Source organism: Catharus ustulatus, chromosome 7, assembly GCF_009819885.2.
Source record: "Catharus ustulatus isolate bCatUst1 chromosome 7, bCatUst1.pri.v2, whole genome shotgun sequence".
NCBI lineage: Eukaryota > Metazoa > Chordata > Aves > Passeriformes > Turdidae > Catharus > Catharus ustulatus.
The window spans coordinates 38,466,880-38,489,471 of NC_046227.1; the positions used below are offsets into that span (position 1 = coordinate 38,466,880).

Below are 22,592 nucleotides of genomic sequence, written 5' to 3' on the forward strand. Positions count from 1 at the left end.
GTGGGCTTTGTCACTCAGCAACCTGGGATGAAATTTATCCCTCAAAAATGCTTTTTTTTACATCTGGGAGCTTCCTGCATTTAATTGAGATGTTTTTATCAGTAATTTGCTTCCATTATTTCCCCAAACCAAGGATTACCACTCACCAGAGGTGGTTAACAGCAGGATAAAAGTGACCATGCTCCAGTGAGGAGGTAAACAGGAGGATGAAGTGATTTTTTTTTGTTGTTTTTCAGCAGTTGACACAAGAAAGAAATCCCACATTCCCAAAGGATGATCCAGCCCATCTGCTCCCATGGACAAAGCCCACCCTTTAAAAAGTGCATCAGGGCAGAAATTCTTGGGTTTCCCAGGGCAGAAATTTTGATTTCCCAGGGCAGAAATTTTGATTTCCCAGGCAATCCCTGCTCCAGGGCTCTTCCAGGAGCACAGAGCCCAACCCAGAGCACATGGGCTGAGCTCCCAGGCCCTTCCCCAGGAGCTCCTCTGGGGCCAGGGCTGCTCCAGACACAGAGAGAGGAAATCCAGGAGAGGCAGAACCCCCTGATCCCACCAAGCCCATTCCTGATCCAGCTCCCCCTTGGAGAGGGAACAGATCCTCAGAGTCTTCAGCAGCTTCAAACCTCCAGCCCTCTGCTTTCCCACAAGGGATTCCAATGCTGCTCCACTTCCACATCCATCCAAACCGAAGGAAAACTGGGGAGAGGTTGTGTGCAAGTTCCTGGCTCAGCACCTCGGATCCAGGGAGCATCCCCTGCCTGCTCCTCCCACCAGGGAATGCCAGGAAAAACACAGCAATTCTCTGTGCTTGCTGAAATACAGAGGCAGCACTGTTAAAAGCCTCTTTTTCTCCTATTTCCACAGGTCCTGAGTGGCAGAGTTTCCAGCTGGAGCCAGGGATCCCTCGGGTTCTGCAGCGAGTCCTTCAGGAAGGGAACTGCAGAGAGTCCCTAAAGCCACTGGGACAGAAGGATTACAGAGACACCAGAGGAGGCAAAGCAACAGCATCTCAGCATCCTCAAGCTTCCAGAAACACATTGAAAAGAGAGAAATTATTTTGGGACAATCTTTCAAAGATTCACAAGTGGCGTTTCCTGAAAGCGCAGGGGAGAGGGAAAAAAATAAAAATAAAAAAAGGACTCGGAGGAACGGGGAATTATTTTAAACCATCCCCTAATCTAGTTCAGGATGCAAAAATGCAAATAACCATCAGAGCTGGTGCCTATTTTTACTCTGCAGCACCCTAATGCAGCGAGTTGGGTTCTCTGAGAGGAAAATGGACTCGGGTGTCCACAGCGGGTCGGAACTCCTCCAGCCCTTCAGAGCAGGGGCTGCTGATGGAAATTTGGCTGCTGCTGCTGGAGCAGGGAGTGAGCAGGGAGTGGCCCGGGGTAAGGTGCTCCTGGGGTGCTCTGGAATGCTGCCATGTCCACGGCCATGCCCATCTGGTGCTGGGGGAAGGCGCCCGTGCCGGCGACGCTGGCGAAGGGCGGCGGCAGCGCGGGCTCGGGGCTGCGGGGACACAACACGACACCAGGCACTCTGACAGGGCCAGCACTGCCACCACAGCATCCCTGCTCCTCCCCAGGCAAGCTGGGAGCACCCCAAGCACACACATTTCACCCAAGTGGTGAGTCTGAAGGGATTCAATAGCCATTTTTACAGGTACGCTCTCAGTTCTATCAGCGTGGCCTTGCACTCTCCCCGTTACTCCTCCTGACAAAAAACAGGATTTCCCAGCAATTCCAAGCTTTTCATGTCTGGAACAAGGCAGTTCTCTATGGTTTTTGCACAAAAAAATGTTTTCACCCTCAAAATTCTTCCAGCAGCTCAATGCCTCTACTGTGTAACTTTTACCTTTTAATTTACTCCTGTTTTCCAACTTAGTTACTCCTGCTTTCTAACTTACTTACTCCTGCTTTTCAACTTACTCCTGCTCTTCAACTTACTCCTGCCTTCCAACTTACTCTTTTAACTTATTCCTTCTTTCCAACTTTTTCTTTTTAGCTCATTCCTCCTTTCCAACTTTATTCACTCCTCCTTTCTAACTTTACTCACTCCTCCTTTCCAACTCACTCCTTAACTTACTCCTACTATATAATTTTAATCTTTGGTGCTGGGTGCTTAAAGCTGAGCTCAAAGGTTCCTTTTCAAACCTTCCTCTCCTAAATAAACCTTCCTGGTGCAGGATCAGTTTGATTAAATAAACCTTCCTGGTGCAGGATCAGTTTGACCCACAGTGATGCTCTCATTGCTCCCTGCTTTAGTAAAATCAGGATTTTCCTCTCAAAAATGACATGGCACTGAGTGTGAATGCCATGAGAACGTGCAGAGTGCTAAAATCCCCCCCAGATGAAGGATTGGCTGGATCCATACCTTAAATAAGCAGCTGGAGCTGCCTGGGGAGGTGCAGAGTGACAAAATCCCCCCCAAATGAAGGACTGGCTGGATCCATACCTTAAATAAGCAGCTGGAGCTGCCTGGGGGGCTGCAGAGTGACAAAATCCCCCCCAAATGAAGGACTGGCTGGATCCATACCTTAAATAAGCAGCTGGAGCTGCCTGGGGGGCTGCAGAGTGACAAAATCCCCCCCAAATGAAGGACTGGCTGGATCCATACCTTAAATAAGCAGCTGGAGGTGCCTGGGGAGGTGCAGAGTGACAAAAACCCCCCCAAATGAAGGATTGGCTGGATCCATACCTTAAATAAAACAGCTAGAGGTGCCTGGGGAGGTGCAGAGTGACAAAATCCCCCCCAGGATGAAGGATTGACTGGATCCATACCTTAAATAACCAGCTGGAGGTGCCTGGGGAGGTGCAGAGTGACAAAATCCCCCCCAAATGAAAGATTGGCTGGATCCATACCTTAAATAAGCAGCTGGAGGTGCCTGGGGGGCTGCAGAGTGACAAAATCCCCCCCAAATGAAGGACTGGCTGGGTCCATACCTTAAATAAGCAGCTGGAGGTGCCTGGGGGGCTGCAGAGCTGATGCTGGGGGCCAGGCTGTACCCTGGGGACATGGACACTCCCTGCACCATGTAATTCCCACTGGGAGGCTGCACAGGATACGACTGCAAAGCAAACAGAGCCAGGGGTTTGGTGCTTGGCTCACTCTGCCATGAACCCACCAGAATCTCCTGAAGCTGGAAGCAAAACCTGCAGTTTCTTCCAGTTGTGGTTGGAATAAAGCAAGATTCCCTGAGAAATTCAGGTAATCCAGGTGGCACAGGGTGGAGCTGCTGCTGGGGTTGGGATTTGGGATGAGCAGCAAACAGCAAACTCCAGTGCCTTTTGGCTCCAATGGCTTTGGAAGCTCCACACAAAATGAATTTTCCATCGTTACTGGGAGTTAAGGACACGGGATTACTTTTAACTGACATATTTTCAGATCTAGCAGTTGCCATGGCAACTATTCTTTTCCCACTGAACAATTAACATGAAAGTAAAATTCACTTCAAGTAGAAACCCTCATTCTGTGCTTTTGGAAATCTCTCCTTCCCCTCCATGCTTCTTCCTTAAGCCATCATTAGGGACGGTGTGGAACAGTTTGGAGCACAAACACAACGTGTTTAGAACTGATACAAAATGTTCATTTTTCTAAGGGCAAAAGGAGCTAAAAGCAGAGAGTTTCTATAATTAGCAAAAAAATACACTTGGGATTAATAGACTGATATTCCAGTTCCCTCCCATCCCCACTATTAGATAAGAAGGGAACATTTTACTTGGAGATTGACATGACTCACAGCAAGAATATCCAGCAAGCTGCTGCAGCAGCCAATTCCAACTGCAAGAAATGAATTATGGAAAGGGATCTTTTGGAATTTTCAACAGTGCCCAAGCACAAACCTTCTGTTCTAGTGAATAAATCCCAATGTCAGATTGCTCGTGGGCTCCCTTCAGGTTTGGCTGTGATTTTTTAAAAATAAACAGCAAGGAATTTCTATTCCAGGGAATTTCCAGGTTCCAGGGATACTGACCTGCACAGAGGAGGTGGCTGGGAATTGTGCAGGGTGCTGCAGTTTGGAGTAGGCTGAGTACATGGGGCTCTCATTCATCAGTTTGTTGTAGAGCTCCAGAGCTTCCAGAACTTTCACGTTCAGCTCGGATAACTCGGAATGTTTCCTGTTCCAAAACAAAACAAAACAAAACAGAGGGCCCTGAGCTGTGGGACACCTTAGGTGGGCAGGAAACAACAGTGTTGCATTGAATATGCAAGAAAAAGAAGCTCCTAAAAGGTTAAAGGTTAATTTTTAACCCATTTGTATTGAAAAATTGCTGGGGTGTGACTGGAGGGAAAATCCAAGAGCTGCACAAGCATTGCTGGCACCAAAGCTGCAACTCCCAGGTGGAATTCCTGTTCTGCCCACCCTCAAATATTGCCAGGAGTCACAGAATCAAGGAATGGTTTGGGTTGGAAGGGATCCTTCTGCCATGGGCACCTTCCACTGTCCCAGGCAATTCCAGCCTGGTCTTGGACATTCCAGGGATCAGAGACAGCTGCTCTGGGAATTCCAGCCCAGCCAGGAATTGCTTCCCAATGCCCCAATACCTCAGTATCTCAAAATCCCAATATCCCAAAATCTCAATACCCCAAAATCCCAATATCCCAATACTCCAATATCCCAGTATCCCAATATACCAATACCCCAAAATCCCAGTATCCCAAAATCTCAGCATCCCAATATCCCAGTATCCCAATACCCAATATCCCAATACCCCAACACCCCAATATCCTACTATCCCAATATCCCAAAATCCCAATATCCCACTATCCCACTATCCCAAAATCCCAGTGTCCCCTCCATCCCTGCTCAGCCTCAGTTTGCAGCTGCCAATAAAACATCTCTGTCACAATGGCAAAGACAACTCTGGGATCTTTCTTGTTTAAATACAATTATTAAATACATCTCCAGCCTCCCAGGGCCAGGAGTTTTCCAGGCACGTTCAGATCCAAGATTTGCCAGGACAATCAACCCCCAGAGGAGTTTGGTGTGAGCTGGGCAGGCAGGGAATGTGCAGAGGGCATTCCTGCCCCTTGGAATATAATCCCAGCCAAGTGAGCAGGGCTCAGGGGCTGCCACAGGAGCTCAGGGAGGTGAAAGCTCCCCACATTGCTGCTGTTCCTTAATGGAGCAATGCCAGCACAGAGATTTCCCCCAAACTCTGCACATTTGGGGAGAAACAGTGGATCCAAGGCTGGCCTTGGGCACTGCCAGGGATCCAGGGGCAGCCACAGCAAATCTGGGAATTCCCAATTCCCCAATATCCCAATACCCCAGTTCCCAATATCCCAGTTCTCAATATCCCAATTCCCATCCCTGCCCTCTGGCACTGGAGCCATTCCCTGTGTCCTGTCCCTCCCTCCCTTATCCCAAATCCCTCTCCATCTTCCTAAGGATAACATGGAACAATCCAGAAAATAACTGAAAATTCCACCCTCTAGACAGGCTGGACAAGGCTACAGTGACAAAAAGCCAAAATAAAAAGCATCCATGACCTGTGCAGTGAATTTTTTGGCAATCAAATCTCACTGCACTTGATATTTCAGCATTAAAAAAATAAAGGTAAAGTTGTCACATTTTTCTTGCCAGGTTTTCTAGCTTAGGAGATGAAAGCACCAAAAAATGTTATTAAAACTGCCCAATTTGAAGGAAATCAGTGAAGAAATTCTTCTCACCTATCTATCTCTTCTAGTTTTTCATCTATCATTGGACCCATCTGCTGGCACATATCTGTGAAAACAAAGTGTTGAGGCAGTTGATGTCTTGCACAATTAAATGTTTAAATGCAGCCAAAAATATTTTATCCAGCTACAGTAAAATTAATTGCTTATTTATTTCAGGGTTGGGATTGGGAGATGGATCTTACAAAGCTCAGGCATTTTACAGAGCTGGGAGTTATGCAAATGATCCTGCTAAACATGGAGCTGGCTTGGAACTATTAAAAAAATTCAAATTATCCCCAGAGCCCCACACTCCCACAGTGAAATAAGTGTTCTCCAGCTCTGTTGGTACAGAGCACAGCTCTCCTGAGCTTAAAATAAACACAAAGAACTCCCAGCTCAATGCACAAAAGGTAATTGTGAGCAGAAGTCATAAAAAAGAGCTCATTTAGTGCTGCAAGTACCTTCTGAGTCGAGCAGATCTGGAGAATCAAGCTTTAAATCTGTGGGATCTATGCTCTGAAGCACCTGCAGTGTTTTATCCATCTTCTCCTGAAAAGGGGAAGCCAAGATGAACAACTTTGATTTCTCAGCCATGCCAAGATTGGTTTAATATTCAAATAAAAAAGTTCTTTATAGACAAAATCATCTGCCAGCATTCAGCACCAAAAAAATGGGAAAGCCCAGCAATATTTTATTTTATTTTAAAGTGGCTCCATACCTCATCAATATAAACTGGCTCAGGTTCTGCTTTCTTAATTTCTTCTGCAGTGTCCTCAGGAACAGAGATTTTCTCCACAGCTGCTGAAAGAACAGAGAGGAGTTTTCTTTTCTCCCTGTTGCTGTGATAACTTCAAACAAACATTTGCTCCTTGTTATTTTTCTGTGGGAAAAGACACTGTGACATTTGAAATGGCAATTTGCTGGATTTGTAAACATGGTGCTGACAAGGAATTATGGTGAATCGAACCAAATTCCTGTCACAGAAAATGGTGATAATTTAAAAAGAGAAACAGAGGCAGGAATTAAAGTGAGTTATGGAGTGATCTGTTCTTGATTGTTTGAAACAAGGGCAGGATGTCTCAACTCTTTCCTGGGGCTGATAGAGGAAATTATTTTGCTGCTGGGCTAATTAGGATTGCAGCACAAGCTGCCTTTGTGCAAGAATGATGAAATGATGCAGCATTTCAGGCAGTGTGAAACACCCATCAAACATTGATTGATTGCTCAGGTAACTCACCTGCCTCGGGCTCCACACTCAGGTCAGAGGTGACAAAGTTGGATGGGAAGAGCCCCACCCCTCTGTGGTTCTCCCCTTTCCACCAGTTGGCATCACTGGGAAAAGAGAAAGGTTACAGAACTCTGGGCTGAGCACAGCCAGGGATATATTTGGGGTTTTACTGCAAACCTGAGGTTCATTTTGGTGTTTTATTTTAGCAAAACTCAGTGATATCTAACAGAGAATATTTGCAGGGATTAGCACAAAGCCAAACAGGAGCTGGGCCAGGGGGGAGGGAAGGGAGGAAGAGGAATCAGGGAATTGAACACAGTTCATCAATTCTTTACATTGAATACTGGCCAGCCCTCTAAAGCTGTATATATCCTATAGGTGTTAACAACAATCATGATTTCAGCTGGCTTTAATCAGTTTTATTCTTGGCAAATGTGATTCTTGACAGCCAGAGGTTTAACTGCTGCTGGGAGCAGATGGAATGTGAGGCAAAGACATCTTCTTATGTCAGACAACCAATTAAGATTTCTCTTCAAAACTACAAATTGGATGAAATACTCGAGGTTCTCCTGAACTGAGAAGGATTTGAGGTCAGAAACCAGGATTTTGGAAAGATGGAAGGAGGAGAAAGGGATGTGAGGGAGGGCAGAGTGACATTTCTGTGGGGGGGGGAGGAAAAATGTGCTACCCTGAGAAAACAACAAAGGCAGCTCCACCTGAGTGTATTGTACCTGTCATCCAAAACAAAAATAATTTCTCCACTTTTAAAGGTGAGCTCATTGTCCTCGACAGCTTCAAAGTCATAGAGAGCTCGCACCTTCCTCAGGCTGGGGGGGTTTGGGCTCATCTCTGCACTGGGGTACAGGGCTCTGCTCTCCTGCTGCTGCTGCTGCTGCTTCTGCTCTTGCAAGGACAGTTCAATAGCTGCAGGGGGGGAAAGAACACATCTGAGGGGTTTATCCCCCTTGCAAAGGCAATTCAACAACTGCAGGACAGGAAAAGAACAGATCTGTGGGGTTTGTCCCTGGAGGAAAAGCAGTGTGAGTGCTGGATTTCACAAAAAGAGAAGTTTAGTTAAACATCTGGAGTGCTGAGTTGATATTTAAAATGTGATGGATGGGGGGGATTTGGGGTATCCCAAACCCTCATGGGTGAGAGGAACTCCTGGGATGTCCCAATTCCAGCCTGCTGTGCCCCTGATGAGAGCTGATATTTAAAATGTGATGGATGGAGAGGAACTCCAGGAATGTCCCAATTCCCAGCCTGCTGTGCCCCTGATGAGAGCTGATATTTAAAATGTGATGGATGGGGGGGAACTCCAGGAATGTCCCAATTCCCAGCCTGCTGTGCCCCTGATTTCAGTTCTGTGCACCCAAATTCCCATTTCCCTGCTTGTGGAAAAGATTCTGGAGTCCAGCCCAGGGCTGAGACAGGAGCTCACCTTTAGCTATGTCCTCATCCTCTTTGGATTTGCTGCCTGAGGAGCCATTCTTGGCTGCGCTGCTGGGAGCCTGCAAAGGTGGGAACAGAGGGGGACAAATAAAAATGAAATCTCCATAATTATACATTTAAAAATAGATATATGTATATAATAAAAATTTAATATATAATCATATGAAATACATAATATATAAAATACATAAATATATAAATACATATATTTATATACAATATATAAAATATATAATATATAAATATGTACATTTATATACTATATATAAAATATATATAATATATAATATAAAATGTATAATATAAAATAATATATATAAAAATATATCATATAATACATAATATATAAAATATATAATATATATTACATATTAAAATATTATATGCTATATATAAAATATGTAATATATATACTATATAAGAAATATATAAACATATAAATATATAAAAATATATATATTTATATACTATTTTTTTTTTTTTTAAATTAGCACTGAGCTGTTCCTGATCAGGTGGATTATGGAATCCAGCTGATCTCCTAGAAATAAGAAATCACCACTCTTCAGGTTTTTTTTCTGTTTTCAGCAGGGAAAAAAGGTTAATAAATAAATAAATAAAATCATGATAGTAAAATAAATCATGATGTTTAATTGAAAAAACTGATTTTATTGAAATAAATTATCAATATAATACAGTAAATTATAACAGTGAGACTACTCATTTAAATTACTCTTTCCCCCTTTATCCCTGAATTTATTGAACAAAAATTTCTCCCTTCAGAAAGAAGCTGCTGCAGTTGGGAGCTGCTGATTTAAATCCCCCACTTCTCCCCAGCAGCAGAGTGAAATCATTGCTGGAGTTTCATTCCCACCAGGAACTGGATTTGGGTGCCAGTGCTCAACTCTTCCACGTTGCTGCCATATGTTTTACACATAGAAGTGAAAACATCTTGGTGGAGGAAGCAGGGATTGTAGAAGTTAAAAAACTTACTGAGTTTGTCAGTTAAAAACTCACTGTTTGTAAAAGTTAAAAACTTTGTGTTTCATATAGAGGAAAGTGAACTTTGAGTAAGGAAATTGTAATAGAAATTGTTATTTTAATTTTCAGGACTGAGTAAGATGGGAATATTTAGAAGCAGCAAAAATAAAAAGTCAGGAAAAAAACACCTGGTATCATATCTGCTGAGAGATTGGGCACAACAAGTGAAAATAAAGCCATTCCAAATCCAGGCTAAATGGGACAGACAGGAAAATGGGACTTGGGGAAGGAAATCAGAGCCTGGATCCCTCCCAGCTCCCACCTGGGATCCTGCTGCAGGGAAAGTCACCCCCTCCTCCTTCAGGGATTTGATGGTGGCAGAGATCAAACTGCACTGTGGGTCCTTCTGGAATTCCTCTGACCACTCCACCATGAGGGTTTTCAGCTTTTCACTCACTTTGGGGTGAGCCTGGAAGACAAAATTGGATAAAAAAGGGAAGTTTGAGCCTCCAAATGAACAGGAGCTGTTACCAAAATTGTTACCAAACCCAGTTTGGTGTGAATATCCTTAATTCATGAATACCTGTGTTGATTGAGAGGATTTGGGGAGCAGAGTGGAGAACATCTGGCCTTTTATCTGAGCTGATATTGCAGAGAACATGCTGAGCTCCTGGAGCACCAATTCTGCACAAATTCAGAAATTTCTGCCTCTCTGTGTTACTCACCCTCCATTTAACCTCAATTTTCTCTTCATTGCTTCTCAGGTGTGTTGTTTTCCACCTCCCAACCACAGAAATTGGTCTGGTATAAGACATTGCCTTTCCCTACAAGAAATCCTACAAGAAATATTTCCCTACAAGAAATCTTTCCCTACAAGAAATCCTACAAGAAGTATTTCCTACATGAAATCTTTCCCCACAATCCACCTTTTCTGGCCCCTGCAGTTTCTCCTCAGATGCCAGGACAAGTTTGTCCCAGCTGAGAGAACCCCAAAAATCCCTGAGCTGTGTCTCCCTGAATCAAACTTCTCCCATAAAAAAAAGGAATTATCCATTGGGATAACCCATAGGGACAGGTTCTGTTCCCAAACTGGGAGCTGAGCTGCAGGGACAGCCTGGTAAAGGAAGAAAATTTCCTTGGAGTGGGGATTGCAGGATCTCTGAACATCCCTGGGTGGGATTCCAGGATCTCTAATTGGAATTCCAGGATCCCTGCCCATCCCTGGGTGGAATTCCAGGATCCCTGCACATCCCTAGATGGAATTCCAGGATGCCAGGGTGGAATTCCAGGATCCCTGCCCACCCCAGGATGGGATTACAGGATCCCTGCCCATCCCTGGGTGTGATTCCAGGACCCTAGGGTGGGATTCCAGGATGGGATTCCAGGATCCCTGCACATCCCTGGGTGGGATTTCAGGATCCCAGGGTGTGATTCCAGGATCCCTGCCCATCCCTGGGTGACATTCCAGGATCCCTGCCCATCCCTGGATGGAATTCCAGGATCTCTGAGTGGGATTCCAGGATCCCTGGGTGGGATTCCAGGACCCCAGGATGGGATTCCAGGATCCCTGGGTGACATTCCAGGATCCCTGCCCATCCCTGGGTGACATTCCAGGACCCCAGGTGACATTCCAGACCCCTGCCCTCCCCTGGATGACATTCCAGGATCCCAGTGTGACATTCCAGGATCCCAGTGTGACATTCCAGGACCCCAGGGTGACATTCCAGGATCCCTGCCCATCCCTGGGTGACATTCCAGGATCCCAGGATGGGATTCCAGGATCCCAAGGTGCTATTCCAGGATCCCTGCTCATCCCTGGGTGACATTCCAGGATCCCTGGGTGACATTCCAGGACCCCAGGGTGGGATTCCAGAATCCCTGCCCATCCCTGGGTGACATTCCAGGATCCCAGGATGGGATTCCAGGATCCCAAGGTGCTATTCCAGGATCCCTGCTCATCCCTGGGTGTGATTCCAGGATCCCTGGGTAACATTCCAGGACCCCAGTGTGACATTCCAGGAGCCCAGGTGACATTCCAGGACCCCAGGTGACATTCCAGGAGCCCAGTGTGACATTCCAGGAGCCCAGTGTGACATTCCAGGAGCCCAGGTGACATTCCAGGAGCCCAGGTGACATTCCAGGAGCCCTGCCCAGCCTGGCTGCTGAAGGTCAGTGCTGAGCCCCAGATGTTTCCTGGCTCATGGGAACACTGCCAACACTTCCAGACCTATTTTTCCCCAGCACAGCAGCCACACCAGAGCTGTGAACTCATTTTGCTTCCCAGCAATTTGAATTCTTCCCTTAATTGCTCTGCTCAGCCTCTGATGATTGCAGGGCTGCCATGGATCTGAAACTCCTGTTTAACCCATTCCCCACTTTTATTCCCAACTGGAGCAGGAATCAGGGAAAAGCTGCCCCTGCTCATCCCATTCCTCACATCCACATTTACATCCCAACCATTTTCTTGGTTATTTTCTCATTCAACATTCCCACAATGTCTAAAATTTAAAAAGGATTGTTTGTAACTTTATGCTGGAAAAAATATCATTTTCCCTTTCACTCCAGCCCAGGAATTTCCTTCAAGCCTCATAAAAATTCTCTTCAAGAAAAGCTGAACTTACCATGATCAAATTAATGGAGCTGAGGAACACAGATTTTAATTAAAATTGCTTTGTAAAAATTTGAAGGATTATCAGCTGTCATTTCTATAACAGATTATTTTTTCACCCAAATTTCAGTGAAAACACAGCAGCAAAACTAGAAAATGTGCATTAAGTACAACATTAATTTGGAGAAGTTTCCAGAATAGGATTGAAGGTTCTGAAACATTTACCTTGTTGATTATAGCTCGAGCTTCAGTGGCAAAATCCCTGGAGCACACTTCCAAGTGGAATATTTTCCCACAGTTTGACACACAGGCTCCTAAAAGCTGCCAGCACAAAGACAAGTGGGAAAATCAGGGCAAAAAAAAGTGCAAATTAGGAAAAAAATAATTAAAAAATCCAAAATATTCAGCATGCAAACTGAATGGATTAAGGAAATGTTGAATTGCTGCATTCTGGAAGGTTCTGGGAGATTTGGGGGTCACTCACTGTGAGAGCCTGCAGAGCCACGTGGGGAACTTTGTGGTTCATCCTCTTCATGATGGCTTTAAGGCAATCCTTGGCTCTGCAAAGGAACAGGGACAGGCAGGAGAAATGGGAGGGGCAGGAGCTGGGCAAGGGGAGAGACCAAACCTGCACCAGAGCTGAGCCCAAGAACAAAAATGGCACCAAAGATGAATTTATTGAACAAAAATGGCACCAAACATGAATTTATTGAACAAAAATGGCTCCAAACATGGATTTATTCAACAAAAATGGCTCTAAATCTGAATTTATTGAACAAAAATGGCATCAAATCTGAATTTATTGAACAAAAATGGCACCAAACATGGTTTATGGAACAAAAATGGCTCCAAACATGGATTTATTGAACAAAAATGGTACCAAACATGGATTTATTGAACAAAAATGGCTCCAAACACGGATTTATTGAACAAAAATGGCTCCAAACATGGATTTATGGAACAAAAATGTCATCAAACCTGAACTAAATGGATTAAAATGTCACTAAACCTGAACTTACTGAACAAAAAAGTCACCAAACCTGAGCCTAGTGAGCAAAAATGTCACCAAATCTGAGCTTATTGAATTAAAATGTCACCAAACCTGAACTTACTTAACAAAAATGTCACCAAATGTGAACTCATTTAACAAAAATGTCACCAAATGTGAACTCATTTAACAAAAATGTCACCAAACCTGAACTTATTGAAAAAAAAAGCCACCAAACCTGAGGGTATTTAAAAAAAAAGTCACCAAAGCTGAGCCTAGAGAGTAAAAATGTCACCAAACCTGAATTTATTTAGCAAAAATGGCACTAAACCTGAATTTATTTAACAAAAATGGCACCAAATCTGAACTTACTGGAAAAAAAAGTCACCAAACCTGAGCCTACTGAGCAAAAATGTCACCAAACCTGAGCCTATTTTAAAAAAAGTCATCAAACCTGAACTTATTTAACAAAAATGTCATGAAACCTGAGAGTAATGAACAAAAATGTCACCAAACCTGAGCCCAGTGAGTAAAAATGTCACCAAACCTGAGCCTATTGAAAAAAAAAGTCAGGCAGGGAAGTGACTGCAAGGTTTGACCAGAAATGAAAGAAATGGCCCCAGAAAAAAGAAATTATTCAATAAATGGACACAGAGATTTTTAAAATTTGTTTCAGCACAGCCTGGGGTGAGTGGAGAATAATAAACAGCACACATGTTAATAGATATAAAATAAATCATTATAAATGTGAAAGAAATTTGAAATTTTTTCAATTTTAAGTGGTTCTGCTGAGGGGTTTCCACATTTAAATGAGCATTAATGGCTGGCAGGAGCTCAGAGTTTCATTAACACTGAAATTTGGAACATTTCAATCATCAAATCCTAAAAAAAAACCAAAAAAAAAAAACCAAAATATACACACTAATATTTCCCTCTTATTTCATGTACAAACCATCCAACAAAGTCAACTCAACTCATTTTAAGTTGTATTTTTATTTAGGCTAGGCAAATCTTCTTGATTATTATTTTTTATTTATTATTCTTCTTTATTTTCCAGGGCAGAAGGGAAGAAAAGGACACAAAATTGAATTAAAATGTGCCAGCAGCAGTGGTGTTCAAAAAGCAGAATTCAGGATTTTATTTTTGATACCAATATATATATTTAGGTTTGATTATGCATTTTATGCACTTCTATTTCTGCATAAAAATCACTGAATTTTTCACAACCTCCCTTCCTCCAAAAGCAGATTTAAAGTTCCCTCTACAAAAGGTTTGTGGCAGGAAAAATTTTGGTTTTTAATAAAAAACTCAAAGGACTGAGATTCCCAGAACAGATTTGCTGTTATTCCTTGTGGCAGAAAATCAATTAAAACCAAACCAAACCAATCAAAAAAATCCAATTTTAATGTTTAAACAGCTGCTAAAAATTCTGAATTATTTCAGAATTCTGCCCATGCACTGAGGATGAATTCCAAATTTAAAAGATTTATCACCCACAATTTCAACAAATATTTTTGTTCACTGCAGAATCACTGAAATTCCATTTATGTTCCACTCAGGTTAAACTGATTAAAGAGATTTGTGCTTTGATTTTTATTTTTTTTTCCCTTTTATTTCCCATTTTTCCCAACAGAAAAACATCACAAAAACCCCCTGCTCCTTGCCAGGTATTTTTCTGCACAGAAATGATTTCACTTTCTCCTCTTGGCACACTCACTTCCCCAAATTGATGCCAAATCATGAAATATGAATAAATTGGGTGTGCTGTGCAAAACTCCAGAAAAAAAAAAATTTTAAAAAATGGAAAAAATGCAAATTACTGTGCAGAAATCCTGCTGGATCCCAAAGGCAGCTCTGTGGTTTTGGGAGCTTTTGGAGATGTGTTTTCATTTTCCTCCTTACCCATTGGGAGTGCTTCCAACTTTGTCACAAATGTCCATGATAAGGCCCCAGTCCTCACTGGTGTTGTATTCATTTGTAGCTTTTTCTGGGGGAAAAAATGAGATTTGTTAAGTGATTTATTTATTCAGTTCAGGTTCTATCAACAGAGTGGATCCCTAATTAATATTTTGTGGATTTATGGAATGATTTGGGTTGGAAGGGAACTTAAAGCTCCTCTTGTTCCAATTCCTGTAGAGAAAATAATTTTATAAATTAATTAATAAGAGTTAATATTATTAATTTGTAGTTTTTTCTGGAAAAAATATTAATTTATTTATTTATTCAGTTCAGATTCTATCAATAAAACGGATCCCTAATTAATATTTTGTGGATTTATGGAATTATCTGGGCTGGAAGGGACCTTAAAGCTCCTCTTGTTCCAATTCCTACAGACAAAATAATTTTATAAATTAATTAATAAGGCTTAATAATATCAACTTGTAGCTTTTTCTGGAAAAGAAATCAGATTTATTAAGTGATTTATTTGTTCAGTTCAGATTCTACCAATAGAATGGATCCCTAATTAATATTTTGTGGATTTATGGAATAATTTGGGTTGGAAGGGAACTTAAAGCTCCTCTTGTTCCAATCCCTACAGAGAAAATAATTTTATAAATTAATTAATAAGGGTTAATAATATTCATTTGTAGCAGAAGAAAAAAACCAAGACTTATTAAGTTATTTATCTATTCAATTCAAATTCTATCAACAGAATGGATCCCTAATTAATATTTTGTGGATTTCTCATTCTATAAATTAATTAATAAAGCTTAATATGGCATTTATTTGTGTTTTTAAGTTTGTATTAGCCAGGTTATTTAAATCCCATGTAAATATTGCAGTTCAAGTTAATAAACAGCAAATTAAATATTTAATTGCATTTGCTGCTTCAAGATTGAGTTTTAACCAACTAAACTCAATTTTATTTTGGCTGCTCAGCAGAAAATTTCCACAAAGGGAACACAAACCCAGCACCCACCATCTTTTTGTTACAGATTTAAAAAAAAAAAAGGAAATTTAGAATTTTGGCCATAATTCATCTCCACAAAGTGGAATATTGACTTAGAGGAAGTAAATATTATTTTGAATTCCAAGTGCAAGGAATGACATTTCCAGCCCAGCCAGGAATTCCCAATTCCCACCTAAACCTCCCTTTTCCTTTCCATCCCTGTCCCCAGCCCCTCCCCAGCTCTCCTGGAGCCCCTGGAATGTTCTGGAAGCTCTCCCTGGATCCTTCCCCTGCCCAGGAAGTGAAATCAACCATTGTCTGCCCAGAAAGAATTCAGATTTTACACAGAGCATGGAAGAACTTTGCACAGTGAGATGTAAACATAAAAGAAGTGGAAGAACTTCCAAATAAGAAATTTTTAATATTTATTAAAATAAAATATTTTTAAATAAATATTAAAATAAATATTAAAAATAAAAATAAATATAAAAACAAATTAAAATAAATATTAAAAATTAAATATTAAAATAAATTAAAATAAATATTAAAATCAATATTAAAACCATGGAGGGCTGCTCCACGTGCTGTTTCCAGGAGATAAAGCAGAAAGATGTGGATGGAAGGCAGAGATTTAATCCCACACACCTTCCTCTGTCTGCCTGGCCTTTGTAGAGCCTAATTATGAAATTCCAGCTTGGATTTAATTAGAGTCAGAGCCAGGATGAACCTGCAGCCCCACCTGGAATGATCCCTACTCATGGTGCTGTAATATCCTAAAAACTGGATTAAAATAGATTCTTTTTGCAATAAAAATCCAGTTCATTGACAAAGCTTTTCAGAATGTTTTGCTTGAGAAGTGTTTTGTTCCATTGAGGCTAATAATCTGAAAGGGAAATAATTTCATTTGTCTGTTAAAAAAAAACCCCAAAAAAATTGGAAAGTTTTGAGAGGGATGAACAGAGATTATATTCCAAACACCAAGATGAAAGTGAACAACTCATAATTTATGTATAATATAATTTGTGTTAATTATATTAAATATTTTTCATAATTGAAAGAAAACCAATAACAGTGAGGCTGTAGTAGAGTAAAAATAATCATGGCAGGATGGAGGAGCAAAGCAAAAATTATCTAAAAAAATGAGAAAGAAATGTCACAAAAATGCAAACTCAAAATTTAGGAATTTTAAACTGTCTGGAAAACAAGAAAACAAGAAAAGAAACATCCAAGCAACAGCAAGAAAAAAAAAGGTCTAATTTGCTTTTCTTCAAATATTAATAGTTGTAAGATTTTAGCCTAAATGTTGGAGACAAGAATTATTATGGACTGAGAAATAAAAGGAACATAAAATAAATAATAATAATAAGAAGCTGAAGAAGAAATAGAAGAAGAAATAGAAGAAGAAGAAGAAATGGAAGGAGAAATGGAAGGAGAAATGGAAGGAGAAATGGAAGGAGAAATGGAAGGAGAAATGGAAGGAGAAGTGGAAGGAGAAGTGGAAGGAGAAGTGGAAGAAGAATTTATAAAAAATGAGAAAGGAACTCGAACACCAGGGAAATGCAAGCCCTTGAGGGCTGGATGAGCAGCAAAAGGAACATTCCTTTTCCCCCACAGGTGTTCCAAGGAAAGAGCAGCTCTGGATGAAGAGGCAGCTGGATCTGCCCCAAAAAAGGCACCAAATTCCAAACCCAGCACCTCCCCAGCCCATCCACATGTCATAATCTTGGATTTTGCATGGCCTAATTTCCAACAGAATACTGATTATTTTTTTAAGCTTCTAATGACAAAGTTTTCCTAGCAAGGCACTCTTTAAGATTCAGCCCAAATAATTCAACCTCCTATGGTGTTGCACTTGCTAAATTTTAATAAGTGATGATAATAAATTATAAATAATTATTATTATTAAAATACTAAAGAATAAATATACTGAGTCAAGTTGAAGAAACTGGAAGTGAACAGAGTCCCATTTTTGAAGTTCAGCAGCCTGGGAATCCTTGAAGCATTTAAAAAGAATCCTGCAGAGTTCAAAAAAAAAATTCAATTGCACAAATGTATCAGTTTGAGCCACGTGCAATGTGAGTGTGGTCAAACAGCAAACTGCACCAGGGAAGTGAAATTAGAAGTAAAATAATAAGTAAGGGATAAATAAAATCAGAGAGCAGCTCAGCTTGTACTACAAACAAAACAGAGATTGTGTGGCAACAAGAGCACTCGGGCTCTTCCCTTCTGGCCATGACAAAAATGCCAGGAATGCTGAATTCTTCTCTTTCCTACCATCCCAACAAGAGAGCTGAGCCCGGTGTTTTCCTCATTTCATTGCTATTTCAGTGCTGCCATTCAGAAGAGATGTTGTGTAACAAAAAAGTGACACAGAGCACGAGTTGAAGACAGCACAAGTCAGGGCAGGACACAAAACAAAACAAAACAACTGAGTCACCCTCTTCACCCCAACTGCAGGCAGGTTTTGTAATCCCTGAATCACAGAATTCCACAGAATCTTTTCCTGAGCTGGAGGAGATCCATGAGGATCATCCAGTGCACACACAGCCCAGCACTGCCATGGTGTGCTGGAGTGGTTACAGGAAAACTGGAAGAGATCACCAAGAAAAGGGGGAAAGCAGCTGATCCTGGAGCTGCCACAGCTCCCTGAATTCCTGCAAACTCTGCAGCACCACTGGGAAAGCTGGGAAACTTCAGGGGGCAGAGGAAAACAGGACAGAAAGCATTCCTGGATGCTGCTGAGGGGAAAGGAGAGAGGGAGCCACTGATCCCTTCCTGCCTGGAATGATGTGCCAGGAACAGGACCCCTGGAGCTGCAGCAGGGATCCCAGCATTGGTTTGGGTTGGAAAAGCTCTCCCAGCCCATGGAGCCCAAGCTGTGCCCAATGCCCACCTTGTCCCCAAGGTGCCACCTCCAGGAATTGCTGGGACACCTCCAGGGATGGGGATCCAACCCTCCCTGATCCGCCTTTCCATGGGGAAATTCCTGCTGTGCCACCCTGAGCCTGCCCAGCCTGAGCTGTTCCCTCTGCTCCTGTCCCTGTTCCTGGAGCAGATCCCAAATCCCCCCGGTGTCCCCTCCTGGCAGGGAATTCCAGAGAGGGAAAAGATCCCTCTGGATCCTCCTTTGCTCCAGGCTGAGCCCCTTCCCATTTCCCTCAGGAATTCTCCATTCCCTTCCCATTTCCCTCAGCAATTCTCCATTCCCTTCCCATTTCCCTCAGGAATTCTCCATTCCCTTCCCATTTCCCTCAGGAATTCTCCATTCCCATTTCCCTCAGGAATTCTCCATTCCCATTTCCCTCAGGAATTCTCCATTCCCTTCCCATTTCCCTCAGGAATTCTCCACTCCCTTCCCATTTCCCTCAGGACTGGGCCCAACGCTGATCGCCGGGGCACCAGCGGCAGGGCGAGGGAGGGCCGGGAGGGGAACAGGGAGAGGAAAAGAGGAAAAGGAGAAGGAAAAAGACGAGGAGAAAAAGGAAGAGGAAGAAGAGGAGGAGGAGGAGGAAGAGAAGGCACGGGACGAAGAGGCCGCCAGGCCCAGCCCCGCCCGCCGCCCCGGCGCTCACCCACGTCCTGCTCGAAGGGGTTGGGGGCGAAGAGCGGCATCTCGGCCCGCGGTGCCGCCGCCGCTGCCCCGCACCCGCACACCCGGCCGGAGCCGCCGCCGCGCCCGCCCCGCCTCGCCTCGGCCCCCTCGGCCCGCGGGGCTGCCCCGCCGCGCCTGACCGCCCCGCGCGGCGAGCGCCGCGGCCGCAGCGCCGCGAACCGCCGGGATTAGCGGGCAGGAGCGTTACGGCGGAGCGGCCCCGCGGGACGGACGGAAACGTGGCGAGCGGCGGCCCCGGGAGCGCGGCGGAGGCGGCAGGCACTGCTCGAGGCAGCCCTGGCGCGGGGGCCTCGCTGGGGCCTCGCTGGCGGGGAGGCGGGAACTGGGCGGGGCACCGCGGGCGTACGTGACGTCACGGCGGCGCGGTGACGTCACTCGCCGCCATGTTGCGGCGGTGGCTGAGGGAGGAGCGCGGTCCCCGCGCTGTCCCCAGCGGAACCGAAATTAAATTTGTCCGAGGGCACAAACCGCGGCGTGTCCGTGTCTGTGAGGGGGGAGAGGGCGGGGAGTGCGGCTGAGGGGCAGCTGTGGCTGAGGGGATGGCGGGCGGGCAACTCGTTGTTACATCTCAAGAGGAAGAGTTAAAAAAAATCAAATTAAATAGTTAACAATTGGAAATACTGAAGAACTTTCCCAGAGAGCTGCAGGGAAAAGGGGGTTATGAAGCAGAGTCTGCCTGGTTGTTGTGGAACGTGGAATATGTAAAGCTTTTCTTCGGGAAGGATGTTCTTTGATGTTTGATCTTCGTGGCTTCCAAAGCAAATAAACAAGAAGGGGATGGAATCGGTGAGACAGAGCAGCCAGAGCTCCGAGTGATGGGCAGGTGTCGGAAAATCAAATTACTGGTGGGTGCAGGATTGCCACAACGCTTCTGGCAGAGCCGCCAAGGCAAGGAAGAAACCCTCAGACCACATTCAGCACTTGGAAATTGGGAAAAGGGAATTCTGGCAAAGGGGAAGATCACAACTGACCCAAAACAGGAGAGGGACTGGGCACGGGATTAATTAGAGAATCATTAACCAGCAGAAGAGAGAAAATTAATAAGTGGCCAGGGGGATGAGGGATGAGGGGTTCTGGTGGGATGGGACATTCCATAGGGAACCTGGCCCTGGAAGGGAGGGATGGCTCGGTGACAGGACAGATTTTTTGGGATGTGGCCTCACAAAAATCCCCTTTATGGGCACACCTGGGCATCACCTGTCCCCATCCCTGCTGTGGGGTGAGCAGGAGCTCCAGGTCCTTCTTCCTCTGAGGAATAATGTACTCACCTGTTACTAAATATCTGTTATTAGTAGATATTGATAACAGAGACTCAGCAAGGTAAAGGCCTTGTCAAGCCTCTAAAGGGGGGAAATGATGCCTTAAATTTTCTTATTTTCCAGATTTTGCTGACTGAGCTCCACACAAAGTGCTCCAGGTTCTCTCCCAATCCTTTCCCAGCCCAGAGCCAAGGACAGGCTGCAGCTCCAGCCCCAAAAAGTGCAACCAGGGAATGGAGGAGAGAATCTGGGAGGGTGGGACTGCAGAGCTGGGGCTGGGATGGGACAGAACTGATCAAAGTGTGAAACTCAGGGCTTGGGGTCCAGCTTGGGCTCAAGGGGAATCCTTTCAGGGTTTTAATCAATCCCAGCTTTATTCCTTTCACCCTCTGCTCCAGGTGGCCTCTCCAGACATCGTGGATGAGCTCAGATGAGTCAGGGATTGCAGCCAGCAGCACCTTTTGGAATTCAGCCTTTGGAATATGCACAGTCACCCATCTCAGAGTGAGCCTGAGTCACTGCATTACTCACTGCTTATCTTTGAGTTATTCCCAAAGAACTTCCGGGAAAGTGCCTGATTCTGGGAGAAGGGCAGGGAATTTTCAGTCCAACACAAATCATTGTAGGATTCCTAAAAGCTTCCTGTATGATTCAGTGACATTTCCCTGCCCACTCACCTCCAATTTCAGGGGTCACATTCCTCTCCTCAGCTGTAATACCGAAGTGTAAGACTTGGAGACACCTAAGCGTCACTTGCATGTGTGAAAACAATATTTTTTAGCATATTTTGTGCAGAGTTGAATTTAATTATACATTTGAATTGTTATGATTATTATTAATAATAATTAAAATTTGATTTGAAGAAGGCACTGATCTTCCTTCAAAAATGAAAAAAAAATCTTTTTTTTCATGAAGACAGTTCATGTTTTTTGAGCATTTTGTACATCCAAACATTGGATTTTCCAGCTGTGATGGCCTGGGGTTATCAAAGCTGCTTTGTCACGTTTTTTGATTCTGAAATTCCATGAAACCATCAGGGTTGGAGGAGACCTTTATGGTCTGAGGAGGTGGTGGAGGTGCAGTGAGTGGCTCTCGTGGCTGGCAGTTCCATTCCCCCCGTTTCCCGCTCTGCCTTTCCCAGGGATTTCCCTGCCTGCAGGTGGCACTCTCCCCTCACATTCCCGCTGCTTTTGCCATCCTGGAAATCTCCTGCCAGATTTTTAAGGCGAAATGGAGACACTTTCCCGAGGTCTAAACTCACTAATTGCACCGAAACTTGTAATTTCATGTAATGAATCAGCGCGAGAAGGGCATTAATTGCTTTAATTGCCTTTAAAAGGAAGGATGGACCCATTAGAGCAGGAAGGCACCAAGCACTGATGTTGTCTGGCCCAAGTGGGGATTTGTAATGGATCCTGCTTCTTTCCAGGCATTAATTCCAGAGGTTTGGCCTCTGTGAGCTGCAGCAGTCACAGCAGCTGGGTGTGGCAATGAAGGGATGGCTCCTCCATTCCCCTTGGGTTTGTCACCTCAAACCCAGTGACACTCAAGTGACAAGAGCTCTGCTCCTCCTTTTACCTGGATATGGTGGGACAGAGCATCCAAGACCAGCTGGAAAGGAAGGATTGAGTCTGAGGTTCAAGCAGTTCTGGAGAACATCCAGTCCAGGAGCACCTACAGCACTGCTCTGGGTGAGCCACAATTCCCAAAGGAAAAATCCCACAGGAAATTGTAAAATCAACAATAACAACATGGAAGGGAGAATAAAACATCAGGGACACTGCTACCCCAAGTCATGGAGGAACAAACTACTCCTTAAGGAGAAGCAAGGAGCAGGAGAGGAGGACAGAAAAATGATATAAAAATGATGTTTCCAAACATTTTTCCAGGATCTGGGACTCTCTTTCTCCCT

At 43.8% G+C, this 22,592-nt stretch overlaps 1 protein-coding gene across 2 annotated transcripts; it reads right to left on the minus strand.

Annotated features, from left to right (window-relative positions):
• Positions 1–252: 252 nt before the first annotated feature.
• LOC116999009 (signal transducing adapter molecule 2-like) lies at positions 253–19,473 on the minus strand. Of its 2 annotated transcripts, none has more exons than XM_033065296.1 (14): positions 19,381–19,473; positions 14,821–14,905; positions 12,415–12,490; positions 12,156–12,251; positions 9,645–9,791; positions 8,334–8,403; positions 7,624–7,816; positions 6,902–6,996; positions 6,383–6,462; positions 6,126–6,213; positions 5,677–5,731; positions 3,977–4,121; positions 2,946–3,070; positions 253–1,512 (listed from the first exon to the last, which is right to left on the minus strand). In XM_033065296.1, exons 1-14 carry the CDS (start codon positions 19,418–19,420, stop codon positions 1,320–1,322), a joined length of 1,488 nt encoding a protein of 495 aa, XP_032921187.1. In that variant the 5' UTR covers positions 19,421–19,473; the 3' UTR covers positions 253–1,319. The 2 variants fall into 2 exon arrangements, with proteins under 2 accessions (XP_032921187.1, XP_032921186.1); XM_033065295.1 differs by having other exon boundaries at positions 6,383–6,465.
• Positions 19,474–22,592: the final 3,119 nt, after the last annotated feature.